The sequence below is a fragment of the Mesoplodon bidens genome (assembly GCF_964165515.1).
Source record: "Mesoplodon bidens genome assembly, chromosome: 15".
NCBI lineage: Eukaryota > Metazoa > Chordata > Mammalia > Artiodactyla > Ziphiidae > Mesoplodon > Mesoplodon bidens.
In genome coordinates, this window is record NC_138171.1 from 50,009,294 (window position 1) to 50,027,430 (window position 18,137).

Here is an 18,137-nt window from a genome sequence, read left to right on the forward strand (position 1 = left end):
CTGAGCCCTGGAGGAAACACCCACTGGAAGACCGAGGCGTGCCTCATGAGGAAGACTCAGCCCAGGAAGGTTTCAAAATTCACCCATGATCACTTGGCTAGTAAGTGGCATGGCCAGGACTTGAACCCAGGCCATCTGGGTCCAAAGTTCATGCACTTCATCACCGTGCTCTGCTCTCCCCGACCCGAGCCCCGAGCCCAAGTGAAGAAGGGGCAGGGCCTGGGGAGGCCCCGTGTCTTCTGCAGCAAGGCCAGCGGCCTGGCTCCCCCTGGGAGCGCCCCTCTCCACTCAGACCCCGGAGCCCCTGGTGCTGGTACCTCAGAAGAGCCCAGGGCCTGGGACTCCACTCTGAGGTTCAAGGCTCACGTCCACCCTGAAGGTTCTGGCCTTCAGCATCCCCATGGTGCGGAGCCTGGCAAGGGCGCCACAAAGTAGTGCAAGTGAACGCGCTTTGTTGTAAAAATGAACGTAGCTCACGTTCACATGCAAGGCTCTGTACAGTCCCTTTAGAGGCCTCACCTCTGAATCCTCACCTCAGCCCCATGAGCTGTCTTAGTCCCTTTTTATAGATAAATAATCTAAGGCTCAGGAAGGCCAGTGGCCTGCCCAGGCTCACACAGCAGGGGAGTGGCAAAGGTGGCAGGGACCTGCAGCCCATATGAGGTAGCCTGCCACCAGCTCTAGTGCGCCTTCCAGACAAGGCCAGAGCTGTAAAGCTGGGCGGGCTCTGGGTAGTGGGGCCTCTGGTCTCGCCCCTTGGTCCTTAAGTCTTTCGTAACTCCACTTCCCCAGGAGGTGGCAGGGCTGGGGCCCCCCAGAGGGCAGGGCAGGGCTGCCCACTCACCATTCTTCATCAGGATCTTGATCTGATCAGCTAGGGGCAGGGTGCGCAGCTGGGCCATGGACAGGACATTGCTGGGGGCCACGGGTTTTTCTCTGTTGAAAACAAATGCAAAGGGTTAGGAGGCCAGGGGCGCGTTAGGGGGTGGGAAGGGGAAGGGGGGTGAAGGCGTTCAGCCCCTCTACTCACTTCTCCTCCTCCTGGCTGGGAGGCATCAGCATCATGAGGTACTCACTGTGGCAGGAGAGAACGGGGTCAGCAGCTCCCAGGGCTCTGTCCTTGTCCCACCCAGCCCCCAACCAGGCTGTATCCAAGCCCCCCCAAACTCCCACACCCCCTCCTGGCCCTCTCCGGAGGATGATGGGCTACTCCACATCCCTCCCCCATGTTACAGAAGGGGCCACAGTCCCAAGGGAGGACCCACAACAGAGGGACCCTCCTGGGGCCAGTGTCGGGCTCAGTAGCCCTCAGCAGCCTGGGCTGGCCAGTCTCACCTGGGTGACTTGACAAGCTCTGTGTTCTCAACCCCGCTGGAGCCCTGGCACAGCAGGTACTGGCGCTCATGCTCAGAGCGGCTGTCCTGTTGGGGAGGAACAGGGTGTGAGAGGAACCTCAGCCAACATTCCAGACCTCCCTCTGTGATCCAGTTCTCACCCCTGCATCACCTTCTGCTCCAGCCACCCACTGTCCTGCTCTGAGGCCAGCCACAGGATCAATCCAACCTCCTGAGCATGGCACTCAAGGCCTCTGCGATGTGGACTCAACCAACTACCTTCCTGCCTTTATGACTACACAGCCCCAGCACCCACGCCTCAGCGCCCTGTCTGATACAGGAACACTGAAAGCAATGATAAAAATAACAACTAACATTCACTGAGCATCTACTATGTGCCAGGCCCTGTTCCAATGGCTGTATACATACTCTAACTCACCTCATCCCCCAAATAACTATGAAATTAGGTACTCTTACTAGTATTCCCATTTTACAGATAAGGAAACTGAGGCTCAGAGAGATTAAGTAATTTGCCTAAGGTTACACACTAGGAAATAGCAGAGCTTCTGGAAGTCTGACTGACCCAAAGTGTAAGGCTCTGTCAACACAAATCTCTTTCAGAATAATCAGGGGCTGCTCCTCCTCCAGAAAAACGCTGCAGAGCCCCTGTCTATGGTGTCTTTGTGAGCTAACATTCAATTGCTTCCCTTACTCAACACACAGTTTCGAGGACTGCGCTCTAAGTCAAGTACAGAAAAATCACCCTTGGCAGGTGCACAGTGAACTCAGCCATGGGACAGGTGGCTGATTCTCCACGGAGCAGCCGATGAAGCGTCTAGCCTTCATTCAGGACCCACGATACTTAAATGTATGTAACCAGGGCTTCCCTGGTGGCACAGTGGTTGAGAGTCCGCCTGCCGATGCAGGGGACATGGGTTCATGCCCCAGTCTGGGAAGATCCCACATGCCACGGAGCGGCTAAGCCCATGAGCCATGGCTGCTGAGCCTGCGCGTCCGGAGCCTGTGCTACGCAACGGGAGAGGCCCCAACAGTGAAAGGTCCGCATACCGCAAAAAAAAAAAAAGTACGTAACCAAACACAGCCTCACTGAGCCCGGCAAGATGCTCACACTCACGGAGTGCCTGGGGGGCCACAACCCCCACCAGTGACGTGGCAGACTCACTCCCTAGGGGCACACAGTAGGTGGGAAGGGAGGACAAACTGCTCACAGGGCTTAACCTCTCTCCCTGTGGCACTACCAAGTGGCTACGACTGAATCTGAAAGAAGTTAGATGTGACACAATGAGGCCACCAGGTAACACTTCCAAGGCACTGGGGCTTTTCTTCCAGGACCCCACCCTGGCCAGTGTCAGCACCGCCCAGGGACCCCAGCTCACCCTCAGGCCATAATAGTGCAGGTGGACCCACGGCTCCTCAGCATGCTTCTTCTGCAGGAACTCATAGGACTGCACACGGCGCTGGCGGGCCTGCTCTGACTCAGGCCGGGAGAACCGCACCTGGTTGGGGGGTGGGGGGGACGGGCGGGTCCACAACCTCAGGCCTGGGGCGCCAGGAGGCCAGAGAACCTCACATCTGGGGCATTTCCCCCTGCCACCCAATTCAGGCTGGGCAGAGGTTCGATTATCCCTCCAGGTAGCCCAGCAAGGAGGCTCTAAGGCATGGACTCTGTTTCTGTCTGTTTTGCTCCAGAGCCCACATTCTGTGCAGACCCCCCCCCCACCCCTGCTGCTTCCAGGAACCTGAGCCACAGAGCTGGCCCTCCTGCCTCCCAGGCTGCACTCTCTCTCGGAGCCAGAGCTCACCGTGATCTGCTTCACATCTTCTTCTGCCTCGTCCTGTGAAGAGTCTCCCGCTGCAAAAGAAAAAGCCTTGCTTGCAGCCTCTGTTGGAGGCTCTCCACCCCTCCCACCAGGCAGGTCTCAAGCAGCGGAGCCTGTGAATTCTCCTTCTGGACCGAGGTAGCTGCATTAAGTCAGTGGTTTTCAATTAGGGGCAATTTTGCCCCCCAGGAGACATTTGGAAATTCAGAGACATTTTTGGTTGTCGAAATTGTGGGGGTGGGTGCTACTGGCATCCAGTGGGTAGCAGCCAGGGATGCTGCTAAGGATCCTGTAATCCATCCCTTTCATACTTCTTCCCATGACCAACCTATCCTGCTAACATAGACAGACAGACAGACAGACAGCAGGGCTGGGGGTCTAGAGCTCACCCTCATTAGCTGCCTCCCTCTCACGGTGCTTGGCATCTGCCTTATCCAGGTAGGAGAAGCTGGGCCGCAGCTGCAGGATGCCATGTAAAGGTGTCAGGTGGAGCTCACCTGGCAGAGGAAGAAGGGCTTGGACCTGACTCTAGGAGCTGAGGCTGACCCACACAGCTTGGCTCAAGGGAGCTACCAAGGGCCCCAGACTCCCCTAAAGGCCTCGGCTCACTGACAAACCGCCTCCCACCTCTGCTCTAGCCCCCAGTCCTAGAGCCTTGGGACCACCAGGCCGATGGCCATTCCCAACCCCATCTGGCTGTGCCGGACACAGGAAGCACACAAACCAGATGAAGACATGAACGCAGACTCTTCCACCCAATGTCACTTCCTTAAGGCTTGCCTGCAAAGCCTCCTCCTCCGGCATTCAAGGGCCTCCCGACCCCGGTCCCCACTGCCCTCCCGCACTTGCTTGGTCCAGCCACGCTGGGCCACTCATCCACATCACACACGCCCTGCTCTTTCCCCCCCGCCAGGCCTCTGCCAGACCACCCTCAGCGCCTCCCTAACCCCACACACACCCAGATCTCTTCTCCTCATCCTCCCACCTCTTCCTGTCAAAATCCCACCCGTCCTGTTAAGAAGTTGGCTAGTGCAAACGGGGCTGGAGAGGAGGCCTGGCGGAGCCCAGTGGAGGAGTGTCTACGCCGTCTCTGGCAAAGATCGTGACTTTCTCTTGTGAATCAGACCTGTGCACTGGGAGGCAGTGCAAAGGTAATCAATTTCAATCAAGCCAATGTAGCCTTGAAAGAAAAGAAATCAGACAGACACTAAGGCTCTGTGGAAGCTCTCTGGGACTCCAGAGGGAGCAGAATGCTTGAGATGAGAAGTAAGTAAGTGACTAGGCCTGGCTGCAAGGAATGTGGCTTTAAAGAACTATACCCTTGAGACTTGGGTTCAAAATAGAAGAGTATAGTTATTTGACGTTACTTTTATTCTATCACAGTTTATTTCCTAAGTGCTCAAATTTCATTTATTGCTTTATAAACTCTAAATACTTATAGAAACCTTGTACTTTTTAATAGCTTTACTGAGATATAATTCACATACCGTATAATTTACCCATTTCAAGCATACAATTCAATGTATTTTAACATATTCACAAACTAGTAAACCAGCACCACAATCAACTTTAGAACATTTTCATCACCCCAGAAAGAAACCCTGTACCCATTAGCAGCAGTCACTCCCCATTCTACTCTCCTCCCAGCCTCTGGAACCAATCGTCTACTTTCTGCCTCTATGGGTTCGCCTATTCTGGACATTTCACATGAATGGAATCAGGTAACGTGTGGTCCTTTGTGCCTGGCGTCTTTCGTTTAGCCTAATGTTTTCAGGGCTCACCCATGTTGGAGTGCTCATCAGTACTTCTTTCCTTATTATGGCTAAACAACATTCTAATGTATGGCTATACCATATTTTGTTATCCGTGCATCAGCTGATAGAATTTGGATCATTTCCACTTTTCAGTACCATGAATAATGCTGCTATGAACACCTACATACAAGTTTTTGTGTGGAGACGTGTTTTCACTTCTCTTGCGTAGATGCTTTTCTAGGAATGGAATTACTGGGTCCTAAGTACCTTGTATTTAAGACAAAATTCTACCCCGTCCAAAAGGTTATACTGTGTGTGTCTGTGTCCCAGGAGGACAATGACCTTGGACCTCCACCCCATCGGGTATGGTAGTCTCAAGCTAAAAGTCCCTTGAGGTGGCCAAATTCCATTCCCCTGACAATCTGTCATTTCTACAACCTGTCTGGCCTCTGTGGGTATCTTGCATTCGGGATGTCGTCTTCCTGTCCCAGCCCCCATTCTGCTTCCCTCCCACCCACTCAGCCCTCACAAGCCATGGCAGCCAGGGATGTCCAGCGCGGGTACCTTGCCTGTAGAGCGCGGCAGCATAACGGGACGTGTTACTGGTGGTCTGGGAAGAGCAGAACGTCTGCTTGTCCATCAGCTTCCTACAAGCACAGGGAGGACGGACGTCAAGGGGAAGGAAGCTCCAGGCCTGGGCCTGTAGGCGGAGCCCCCTCAACCCTAGACACCTGAAATCCAACTGCCAGAGACCAAGGCCACAGGACAGGCCACAGGTGCCACAGGAGGGGAGCTGGGGATGAGGAAACCTCATGTGCAGCCCAAGAAACAAGCAGTGGGTGGGAGCTCCCTCTCCCGTGGAGGGGCCAGCTTGCCTCTCGGCCCAGGAAGAACTTGGTCAGAGGAGCCATCTCGGGAGGGAAGACGTTTCCCACGGGGACGAGTCTGCGCCAGGCCCAGCCATGCAGAGACGGGACGCTGGTGGGGAGCTTAGCTGTAGAGCACAAGGCCCAGGTATCTCTGAGGGCTCTGAAGGCTCATATTTGAAGAACGTGAAGCTCGGAGGCCTCGGGGAACTCACGAGGAGTATGTGCTGGTCTCGTCAGCGCAGGCCCCGTCCACGTTCAGCGCGATCTGCTCCCCTTTGCTGCGGCAATAGTTGGGATTCAGCGTGTCGATGGCCATCTCAAGCTCCACCTGGAGGCACCAAACACCCCCAGCAGCTATGAGGATCCCAAGGCACAGCCCCCAGGGGATCCCCTCAAACCCACCATGCCCACCTCCCTAACCCCAGTCCCTGCCCAGAAGCAGGACTGACAGCATCCCTCTCCGAGGGCCCCTAGGCTTCAGTCCACACAAAAGCCACAAACCCAAATTCCAACAGAAGAGCCAGAGTGCTTTTTTTTGGAGGGGGTTCATGTAGTTTTGCTTGCCCGCACCCACAATTCCACTCCCCCAAATCTAAATCAGGTGCCGACATTTAAAGCTCAAGAGCTTTGCTGTTTTATCCTTATTTCCAACTTCTTTTGAAAAGTCAGCAGAATTGGCAATACTGGTACAGCTTTTTACATGGCAACAGGGCCTAGAGCTGTGGGTGCCCGAGGAAAGGCATGTCTCCTGTTCCCTGTCACCCTAGCCCTGAGAGGCACTGGATTCCCCATATCGTGCCCTCTTCGCATTGGCCCTGCCCTGTCCTGTGAACGTGGGTCCACCCCACCCCATGTTCTAATTCATCTCAAGCCTCACTCCTCCCTGGCCTCTCTGGAGCTGCCCACCCCGCTTCTTTCTGGAAGTTTTTCCTCCTGCAGCTTTCAAGGCCCTGCAAGCTGCTGGTTTTCTTCCTAACTCTCCAATCACTCCTCTGGGCTTCCACCCCCAAAAGGCCTGTCTCCTGGATTCTTTCAGCTCCCACGCTATCACCCCTCCCCTCCCTCCACCTCCATCCAAGAGGGTAGCCCCACCTTCTGCTGCTTGGGCTTGATCCTGGCTGAGAGGTGCGGAATGTCATCATAGGTCATCGAGACTGGACGCACAGGGTACTAGGGAAGGGAAGGGAAGGGAGCCGTCAGTCCACCCTGCCCAGCCCCAACGAGAGCTGAGCTTCAGAGGCGGCAGCCAAGAATCAATAGCCACCCTCCACGCCCACCCCAGACCAGAGGCCCTCGCTGGTCTCTGCCTGTGTCCCTGCATCCCTGCAACCCATTCTCACTGGCTCCACCTAGTCTCTTTCCAAAGAGCAATTTTCAAATGTCCAAGGGACATGCCTAAGCATCAGACAGGCCCCAGCATGCATGGCCCCATGGGCCCTAGGAAGTCAAGCGCACTGCCATGGGAGTCAAGAGTAAGGGTCCGAAGTCTAATTGCTAGTTTACAGGCCAACCAGGTGGAGAAGGACAAGGGAAATGAGACCACAGGAAGCAAAGGGGGAAAACAAAACTGGCGAACACCGCTCACTGCTAAAGCCTGACGATGGATCTGTGGACAAAGGATGTCACCTGCCACAAAGGATGCTGTGGCCTTCAAACCCTCTGCCGTTGCAGCCACTCCCCCTACAGTGCACCCTAAGGGGACTCAGGATGGAGAAAACAGGAGACTGGCCCTAGATAGTTAAGGTGCATAACAAAGGAATGACTTCAATTAGCCCAGACTCTTGCCACTTCCCATACATAGGAAAGTGCTAAATTCATTAACTCGAGAGTCTGGTTTTCTTTAACAAACAGTAATCTTCTGATGTTCTGACTCCCTGGGGTTTTCTTGTTTTTTGCAAAAACTCCTATAAGTCCTGACTCCTCTCTTACCTCTTCAGAATAGTTCCTCAGAGCTACCTGAGGCTATCTCCCGGACTTAAGTCCTCAGTACGTCGCCGAATAAAACATAATTCTCAACTGTTAGGTTGTGCTTTTTTTTTTTTCAGTCGACAGATCTATGGGAATCACTATCCCATTCTCTCTCCTTTTGCTGATGTGTGGACTTTTCCATAATAAAAAGTTGATGACAGAGAAGGGAGCTGGTCTGCCAGTGACCTGCTCTGAGAGCTCTCTCTGGGCCCCAGTGTCATCAGGTGTGAAGTTATGTCACATCTGAGCGTACTGCTCCGAAATCGCTTCTTTTCTCTGAACAAAGAAGGATGTAGAGACATCCTTCCCCACAGACGCACTCTTCCTTTCTTTCTCCCGTGCTTTACGTATGTCACTGGGTGGATGGATGAGTCATGGTTTGGACTCACTCGCAAAAGGCCGTCACCATCGCTATGAATGAGCCTGGTGGAGGTGTGGCAGTGCATAAAGTAACCCTGCTTTGGAGGCCATTTGAGATCAGCTGCATTCTAGTCCAAGGAAATGGCTGTTTCCTAAAAGCTCACTTAAATAGCAATACAATGACTCCTCCCTGCTTCCTGGGCTGAAGCTTGGGGCAGGAGCTTGGAGCTTAGGTCCAGGAACGGCCTGGAGCACAGCGGGTCTGGGCTGAGCCCTGAGCTGGGACAGGCTAGCCCAGGACAGCCCGGGAGGCCCCTGGTCTGCCAAGGTCCAGGCAGCTCTGTGATCTCCTGATCGCTGGGAAGGGTGGTGGGGAAGGGTGCCGGTTCTAGAATCAGACGGTCCTAACTCTGCCACTTGCTCCCTGTGTACTCAGGCAAGCTCCTCACCTCCCAGACCATTCGGAGCAGGGAATGAGGCAGATGGAGCTGACACCCGGCACAGGGCCTGGCACACCATGAACACACACGGGTCGCTGTCCCCACCATCCGTTCCATCACTCTGCAGTCAGTCAAGGAAGCAGGTGCAGACAACAGCCCCCAGTGCCACGGCCTGTAAAGGCAGATGCCAGGGCCCCACACCGGGCCTCCTCCCAGCACATGCGTGGAGGGTGCTACCACCCTGTCCCAGGCCCCTTGGGTAAGTCAGCAGCCTCCCTGGGCCTCCTTTTCTTATATGCAACATGGGGACAAAAATACTTAACAACTTTACTGCTGGGAAGATAAAGTGGTTCAAAACAGTCTGTCATTTCCTCAAAATATGTCTATAGGACCCAGCAATTCCACTCCCAGGTATATACTCAAGAGCAATGAAAAACTCCCCACACAAACACTTGGACAGGAATGTTCATAGCAGCATTATGCATAATAGCCAAAACATGGCAACAACCCAAAGACCCATCAACTGATGCATGGAGAAATAAAATGTGGCATATAGGTCCATACAGTGAAGTATATTCATCCATAAAAAGAAATGAGGTACTGATACATGCTATAACATGGAAAAGCCTTGAAAACATCACGTTAAACAAAAGAGCCAGACACAAAAGGCCACATATTACATGACTCCACTTATATGAAATGTCCAGAACAGGCAAATCCATGGACAGAAAATAGGTTAACGGTTGCCTAGGACTGCAGGGAGTGAGGGCAGAGCAGCAGCAAACACTTCCTAAAATAGACTGGGCCGCCGGCTGCACAACCCCGTGGACAGACTAAAATCCACTGCATTTACACTTAAACAGGGAAGCTGCATGGGTGTGAATTCGATCTCAATAAAGCTGTTATAAAATTACAATAGTAACCACCACAGGGATATTGTGGGAAGAGATGAGTTAACATATGTAAAATGCTTTGAATGGTGCCTGCAGGCAGTCTAGGGTTAACACCTGTGAGTGACTATGATTAAACTACCAGCCCAGCTTCAAGGGGAGGGGGGCAGGGATAACATCTGGGGGGACCCACAGCTAGCAGGACAGAGGCGCACCAATGCTGAAGGGAGTTGCCCCAGAAAGCTGCTCCCTGCGTCTCATTTACAGCGGTGGCGATCATTCGCGGCGCTAACTCTGCACCAGGCAGGTGGTGTTCTAAGCACTTTAATATGGACTCACCTGATCCCCGTGGGGACCCTACCAGGCAGGTATTATTACTATCACCACTTTACAAATAAAGAAACTGAGGCACAGAGAGATTTTTTTTTTTTTTTTGTAAGGAACTTGCCCAAGGACTCACAGCCAAGCCTCAAGGCCGGGAGACTGTCCCCAGGGCCCAAGCTTTATCCAGTACACTGTTCTGCTTCTTAGGGTTGCCTTGGTTTTCCCATCTTCAAAATGAGAGATTACTACTGACCTGCCCATAAAAGCAAAGAGACTGTCTTACCAAACACCCTCTGTGCCAAGAATTCTAAGCAACGTGGAGGTTTCAAATTGTTCCTGGCCCACCACTTACTGTGTCTCCACCACCCACCAACACTTGCTTTTTTTCCCCCTTTACGTTTATGTCCTATAATTACCTGAAACAGATAGAGCTTCTCTGCCAGACTTTTGGCCAAGTACACGTCGATCTGGGAACAAGGGAAGAAGACTTAACCAGGAGACAGAATCCAATTCCCAACCTGCCCCGGGCACAAGCATGCTCCTCAAATTTCAGGATAATGGCTCTGAGGCCATTTGGGGAAGAAGAAATAGCTCAGCTGATGCTAAAAATAAAGGGAACCAAATCTCCAACCTGGATATGTCCAGAGCCCCCTGCCCAGGTTCACTATAACCCAATAAGAATGTATTCCGAGGCTGCCCAGATCAGGACGCACCCCAGAGGGCCCGATTAAACGCTCTTCTGATGAGGATGGGGCAGGGGAGGGCTCCCTCCCTGTGCCCTCCATCACCTGTCCTGGATTGGCCTGTCTTCAGGTGGTGTGACCTGGCTCTTTCTTCTCAACCCCCACCGCCCCTGCCCCACCTTGCAGTTTACCTTCCTGCTTCCTAGCTCTTCCTATGAACCATGTCCTCTCCCATCTCCTCCAGGCCTTAAGGATGAGTGAAGGCTCATCAGGCACAGGGGAGGCATACGTGAAGGAAACAGCATGTGCAAAGGCCCAGAGCCTCTAGGATATGTCTGGTCTGGGCAGACTCTGGAACCACCGTCTGCATCTTGAGACCCCTTCCTTGTCAGTCTCGCCTCACAGATCCTAAGCTTCCCAAGGGCAGAACACTGCCTGGCTCCCTGCTGTCACAGCCCCCAGCACATCATGGATTCAGTGAACAACTGCTGAATGACCGAATCTGCATAAGAGCATGAAGAAGAGGGAGCTGTCAAACCCATTCATTCATTCAACAAATAGTCACTGAGTATCTTAATTGCCAGGCACTGGACTTGGCTTTGCAGACTCAGCGGTGAACAGGACAAAATCCCTGCCCTCATGAGGCTTACACTTTAGTGGAAGGAAACTTATGTGTAGGGGCTGAGAGGTGTTGTGGCCAAACGCAAGGTATGGCCAAGGTAAGGGGCTAGGGAGGGTGTGCAGGAGAACGTCACGTGAGGCAGGAGGGTCAGGGAATCCTCTCTGACGAGGTGATGCTGGATCAAACACCTGAAAGAAGTGAGGGGTCGGCCAGGCAGGTATAGGGAAGAGAGGACGCCAACAGGTCCCAGGCTGGCCTGAGGATGGATGGAAGGGACCCCGTCCCGGCAGAGGGTGGGGAACAGCAGTTACCTCCTGTATGACTGGGTCATCCTCTTCATTGGCCATACTAGGGGGGAGCCAGCCGCGCGGTCCGTGGACTCGATCTGCAAGGAGAGCAACAGGCCTGGACCGTCAGTCAGTTATTCAACCAACACACCTAGGTACCCATTCCGCAAGCAGCCCTGCTCTGGGAGGGAGGAGCCTGAAGCAAACAGAAACTGATCTTATTTCTACATCTATTGTAGAGTCAAAAATGGACAGCCCATTATACACCCATCGGCCAAAAAACAAAAAAAAAAAGCAGGCAGAAACCACCAAGCAATGGGTGTAAACAGGTGAATCCAAGTCACCACATGTCAGCTACACCCATGGGAAAGAATAAATGACCAATTTTAGGAGTTTTCTGACTACTCACAAAGAATTCACCACCAGGCAGGAGGATGGAAGCTGGCTGGTCCACAGCCATGATGAAAACACTCGTGAAGTAATCGGGGGCCATGGGGAATCTTTAGAGGAGAGCCTGATGCACAACAGGAAGAGGAGACAGTCCCAAGACTCGGATTCCAGGGTGACTCCATCTCTGATATTTGATTTTCAAGCTGACTTTAAACCCAACCCCGAGTGAGATGACCTCCTTTCTGTGGTTTTCTGTGTGTGTGTGCACATGTCTAAAAATGACCCTCTTTGCGTACATACTCTTAATTGTCCCCATTTTATAACGAGGAGACTGGAACTCAGAGACGCTTTTATGTGTTTTACCCAAAGCCACACAGGAAGCAAGGGGACCCACTGGACCTCAGTGCCAGGCCATCCAACTTCAGGTCGCAGTTACAGGTAGGGGAGTCCGGAGGAAGGAAGGCCCTTCCTGCTGGGGGAAGGGGCATTTGGGCTGGGCCTTGAAGGACAGAAGGATTTGGACAAGCCAGGATAGCAGAGGGGAAGAGGGACTCCAGGCAACAGGAAGCACTTCAAGTACCTGAAGGAGGGAAGGCGGCAGGTCGCCATGGTGGAGGGTGAGTACACTGTCCCTCAGTATCAGTGGGTTGGTTCCAGGACCCTCAAGGATACCAAAATCTGTGGATGCTTAAGTCCCTTACATAAGATGGCACAGTATTTGCATATAACCTAAGCACATCGTATACTTTATTTTTTTCAATAAAAAAAATTTTTTTATTAGAGTATAATTGCTTTACAATGTTGAGTTAGTTTCTGCTGTACAATGAAGTGAATCAGCTATATGTATACCTATATCCCCCCCCATTGGACCTCCCTCCCACCCCCCACCCCCAACCCACCCATCTATGTCATCACAGAGCACCGAGCTGAGTTTCCTGTGCTTTATTTATAGCATGTTCCCGCTAGTTATCTATTTTATGCATGGTAGTGTACATATATCAATTCTGATCTCCCTGATCTCCCAATTTGTCCCACCCTCCCCTTCCTCCCCACACACGTCCACACGTCCGTTCTCTACCTCTACGTCTCTATTCCTGCCATGCAAATAGGTTCATCTGTACCATTTTTCTAGATTCCACGTACGTGTTAATATACGATATTTGTTTTACTCTTTCTGGTTTACTTCACTCTGTATGACAGACTCTAGGTCCATCCACGTCTCTACAAATGACCCAATTTCGTTCCTTTTTTTTTTTTTTAATTGGGGTTTAGTTGTTTTACAATGTTGTGTTAGTTTCTACTGTACAGCGAAGTGGAGTTCCCTGTGCTATACAGCAAGTTCTCATTAGTTATCTATTTTATACATATTAGCATATATATGTTAGTCCCAATCTCCCAATTCATCCCACTCCCCCTTACCCCCTTGGTGTCCATATGTTTGTTCTCTACATCTGTGTCTCTATTTCTGCCTTGCAAACCAGTTCATCTGTACCATTTTTCTAGATTCCACAGATGTGCATTAATACACAATATTTGTTTTTCTCTTTCTGACTTACTTCACTCTGTATGATAGTCTCTAGGTCCATCCACATCTCTATAAATGACCCAATTCCGTTCCTTTTTATGGCTGAGTAATATTCCATTGTATATATGTACCACATTTTCTGTATCCATTCATCTGTTGTTGGACGTTTAGGTTGTTTCCACGTCCTGACTATTGTAAATAGTGCTGCAATGCACATTGGGGTACATATGTCCTTTGAGTTATGGTTTTCTCAGGGTATATGCCCAGTAGTGGGATTGCTGGGTCATATGGTAGTTCTATTTTTAGTTTTTTAACCAACCTCCATACTGTTCTCCACAGTGGCTGTATCAATTTACATTCCCACCAACAGTGCAAAAGGGTTCCCTTTTCTCCACACCCTCTCCAGCATTTACTGTTTGTAGATTTTTTGATGATGGCCATCCCAAAGCAATCTACAGATTCAATGCAATCCCTATCAAATTACCAATGGCATTCTTCACAGAATTAGAACAAAAAATTTTACAATTTGTATGGAAACACAAAAGACCCCCGAATAGCCAAAGCAATCTTGAGAAAGAAAAACGGAGCTGGAGGAATCAGGCTCCCAGAATTTAAACTATACTACAAAGCTACAATAATCAAGACAGTAAGGTACTGGCACAAAAACAGAAATATAGATCAGTGGTAGAGGACAGAAAGCCCAGAGATAAACCCACGCACATATGGTCACCTAATTTATGACAAAGGAGGAAAGAACATACAATGGAGAAAAGACAGCCTCTTCAATAAGTGGTGCTGGGAAAACTGGACAGCTACCTGTAAAAGAATGAAATTAGAGCACATGGTATACTTTAAATCATCTCTAGGTTAATTATAATACCTAATACAATGTAAATAGTTGCCAGGCGCAGGGCAAATTTAGTTTCTGAGGTTAGTTGAGTCCATGAATGTGGAGGGCTGACTGTAATTCAGCTGGGATGACCCTTCATATTCCCAAAGGGAGGGGATGGGCACAGTTAGAAAGGCACCTGGGCACCCTCCAATCTCAGCAGTTCCCAGACTTCTACTTTTAGGTAGGACCAGCTCGATTTTTATCTTATCTACCTAACATTTGAATGGTTTAATACTTAAAAGAACATAAATATTTTCACCATGGGATTCAATGGCATCTAAGCCCCCTGCCCCGGCCACCAAGCAGAGTCCTCTCACTTATTCCAGATATACATTCCAGACGCTGAGAATGCTCAGGCCAAAACAATGGCATCATCCTCAGTGCTTCTCTTCCTCTCGCCCCACACCAGCAAATCCTGTCAGCTGTGCCTTCTAAGTATGTCGGGAATCTGCCCACCCCCACTGCCACCTCCATCTCCTGCCCGCCTTAGAGCGGCAGCCTCCTAACTGGTCTCCCTGCTTCCACCTTTGCCTCCTACGGTCTTTGCTCACCCCACAGCCAGCAATCACATCACTCCTCCGCCTTCAAAGTCTTCCCATCTCACTCAGAAATAAAAGCCAAAGTCTTTTTCATCCCATGTGAGGCCCTAGACAACCCCCTCCCTGACCCTTTTCCTTTCAGACCTCATCTCCCACAGGCCTCCTTCCCTCCCCGGTCCCTCACCTCTGGGCTTTTGTAACTGCTCTACCAGCCCCCATAACCTCATGGCTCCCTCCTTCACCTCTTTCAGGTTTTTGCTCAGATTCTACCTCATAGCTAAGACTTTCCCTGTCCACCCAATTCAAAATCACAACACCCCACCCTGCCAGCTCCTTCCCTGTTCTAGCTTTCTCCATAGGATGTATCACCATGTGACAGTTTATAGCTCTGTATTTATTAGCCATCCTCACCCCCACTGCCAATAAGTGGTAAACTACATGAAGGCAGAGATTTTCGTCTATTTCGTCCCTTGCTGGCCCCCAGTGCCTAGCACATAGCAGGCACTCAATACGTACGTGTTGTCTGAATAAATAAACCACAGGAATGCCATTTAATAAGGAGCTACCATAGGATTCTGAGCAGAGGAAGAGAGTAGAGGGAAGCAGGCTACCTCGACAGTTCGGGATTAGAAGGCTAGAAGAAAGTCATAAACCCCAAATGCCTGTTACCGCCCGGACAGAGGGCAATGCATGGGAGAGCCCGAGACCCCACCTCACCTGCCAAGGATCATAAACGTATGCGAAGTACCTACCTTCTCTCCAGCTGGCTCTGTGGACAACTGAGAGATTGGGGGCTTCTGGGTGAACCAGGGAACCTATGTAGGTACTAAGAGGGTATGGCCTGGGAGGATCCCAAAACAGGCTTTCTCAGTTCTTTCTCTATTGGCCTCTCCCCAGTCAAGGAGGAGCTCAGGAAGGATGGTGCTCCTCCCTCCAGATAGAATATATGATTCGGTTAATGCAGGGATTATCACCTCCCTTCATCCTCCCAGGCAACATCATCCAACTCAGGGGCTTTCAAATTTTTCAGCCTAAGACCCACAGTAAGAAATCCATTTCATATAAATGACCCGGAATATACATACAATTACCTAACTAAAACAAGGTTTCACATAACCATTCATTGTCCCTACTATATCTGATGCAGTGATGATTTTTATCCTCACTCATTAAAATTAAAAATACTGGTTACAAGCCCCCTAAGCTGATTTCACATCCCACTAATCAATCTTGATCTGCAATTTGAAAAGTACTGCTTCAACAAGTCTTTCCTACCTCCAAATCCTCCCAGAAACACCCAGAGCTGTCCTTGCAGAAAATCAGATCACATCATTCCCCTGCTCAAAACCCTTCAACTGTCACATAGAATAAAATCCAAATTCTTTTCCATGGCCCCAGGGTCCAATACGATCTTGCTGGGCCTACAACAAGCTAAGCCCCAGCCTGTCTCAGGACCTTTGCACACCACCTATTTTCCCCAGGTCTTTTCAAGGCTGGCTCCTTTGCACTAGTATCACCACTCCCACCCCCTCCAGGAACAGACAGGTTCCCGGACTATCCACCTTAAAGAGCCCCCCACCCATTTCCAGTCACTACCACATCCCCATTTTATTTCCTTCATGGTTCTTATCACAATCTGGAACTACCTAGTCTATTTGTTTATGTGTGTCTGTCTTCTGCACTAGAATGTAAGCTCCATGAAAGCCTCTCAGTGCTTCAACCATAAAATGGAGATGATTATATTTACTTCATCAAGTTGATATGGGGATTATTATCTTTTTAAAAAATTCATGCCGTTCTCCCGATATCTAGAACAATGCCTGGCATGGAGTAAACACTCAGTATAGTACAAAGAATGACGGAAAGAATGAGTGCATGAAATCAGGCAGTTACAGACCTTTTACCCAGTGAGCCTAACTCAGCCCCATCCAGAGACTAGTGGCCTCATGGTTTGGGCCCTGTGGACACTTGAGGACAGAGGTGTGGCCTATCCTCTCAGGCCACAAGGCAAGCTTCCTCAGCAGCAGCGACCATCTTGGCCTCAACAGGGTGTCCTGTGGCCACAAGGGTACTCCATGGTAGTGGCTCCACGGCATTGAGCACAGAAAACATCCCCTGCCAGGGGGCTGCTCAACAAACGGAAAGGGGACAAGAACACCAGGTGAATCTAAGGAGGGGTCCAGAGCAGAGGAGGTGCCTGAAAGCCACAGCTGGGTGCATCAGTGCTGCATCCAGCAATCTAACCTGTCCGCCAATCAGAAAAGCAGAGGCAACTCCAAATAATCTCCAGTTACTGGAGGGACTGAGACAAGGTGAGGACAATATACAATGTGAATTAAGAGGAAAGGGCCCTGGGGCAAATAGTCTCAAGGTCTGGATTTTTATTGGCTGTGTGCCCCTCGCACAAGGCATCTCCCTCTTTGGGTCACCCCAGTTTCCACCCCTGTTAAAAGGAGAGATGGCCTAGGGGCAGGAAGAACGAACTCAACTGAGTCGGACCCTCCCTTCTCTAAGGACTTAATATTCAATCTCATTTAATCTGCTCAATAGCCCTATAAATCAAGCTGTACCATCCCCAATTAAGAAAAGAAGAAACTGGGCTTCCCTGGTTGCGCAGTGGTTGAGAGTCCGCCTACCGATGCAGGGGACACGAGTTCGTGCCCCGGTCTGGGAAGATCCCACATGCCGCGGAGCGGCTGGGCCCGTGAGCCATGGCCGCTGAGCCTGCGCGTCCGGAGCCTGTGCCCCGCAACGGGAGAGACCACAACAGTGTGAGGCCCACGTACCGCAAAAAAAAGAAAAAAAGGAGGAAACTAAAGTTCAGAGAGTAAGTAACCTACCCAAGGTCACAGTGCTGGAGAATGGCGCCTGAGTCTAGCTGATGTCAAAGAGCCTTATTCTCATTCTTAACGACTAGGCTGAACGCTTTTTTTCTGATAGAAGGCAGGATGGTGTAGTGGGTAAGAGCCTCGACTCTAGACCGAAACTGTGCAAGTTCAAATCCCAGGTCTGCTGTTTGCTACCCGTGGCCCACCCGAGTTCTTTGCACGTAGTACTGCTCACCATTTTCGTCCCTAAAATGGGGATAACAAAAGTACCAACCTCAGAGGACTCTGGTGAGGATTAAAAGTAAGGTATAAATAACCCATGGGAAGGTTTGTTACTACGTGTCCCAATGTTTTCTTCCAATATAAAAGGGCAGGAAACACAGCCACGAAACTAACTCTGCAACCTGGGGCTTCTCCAGTCTTACCCTATTGGGCCCTCACCACAAACCTATGAGATAGGTAATTCTATTATCCCCAATTCACAGATGAAGAAACTGTGGCGACTGCTAAGATCTCCTCTTTCTGCCCCCAAGCCCAACGATTCTAAAGGTTAACACAACAGAACGACCTTTTTTATTTACTCGTTTACAT

General features: G+C 50.7%; 1 protein-coding gene across 4 annotated transcripts in view; it reads right to left on the minus strand.

The window, feature by feature from the left end:
* POLR3E (RNA polymerase III subunit E) overlaps nucleotides 1-18,137 on the minus strand; it is a 31,714-nt gene that overhangs the window by 12,839 nt on the left and 738 nt on the right. Inside the window, exons 2-12 of one of the 4 annotated variants that reach the window (XM_081257975.1) lie at nucleotides 11,397-11,470; nucleotides 10,197-10,247; nucleotides 6,891-6,968; nucleotides 6,011-6,126; nucleotides 5,494-5,576; nucleotides 3,565-3,672; nucleotides 3,158-3,207; nucleotides 2,732-2,851; nucleotides 1,336-1,421; nucleotides 1,031-1,075; nucleotides 845-936 (exon numbers count right to left, since the gene is read on the minus strand). In XM_081257975.1, coding sequence (XP_081114101.1) covers nucleotides 845-936; nucleotides 1,031-1,075; nucleotides 1,336-1,421; nucleotides 2,732-2,851; nucleotides 3,158-3,207; nucleotides 3,565-3,672; nucleotides 5,494-5,576; nucleotides 6,011-6,126; nucleotides 6,891-6,968; nucleotides 10,197-10,247; nucleotides 11,397-11,432 — 865 coding nt within the window. In that variant the 5' untranslated portion in view covers nucleotides 11,433-11,470. Of the gene's footprint in view, nucleotides 1-844; nucleotides 937-1,030; nucleotides 1,076-1,335; nucleotides 1,422-2,731; nucleotides 2,852-3,157; nucleotides 3,208-3,564; nucleotides 3,673-5,493; nucleotides 5,577-6,010; nucleotides 6,127-6,890; nucleotides 6,969-10,196; nucleotides 10,248-11,396; nucleotides 11,471-18,137 lie in introns of those variants that run through there. The other 3 variants (XM_081257977.1, XM_081257976.1, XM_081257978.1) reach the window with 3 other exon arrangements.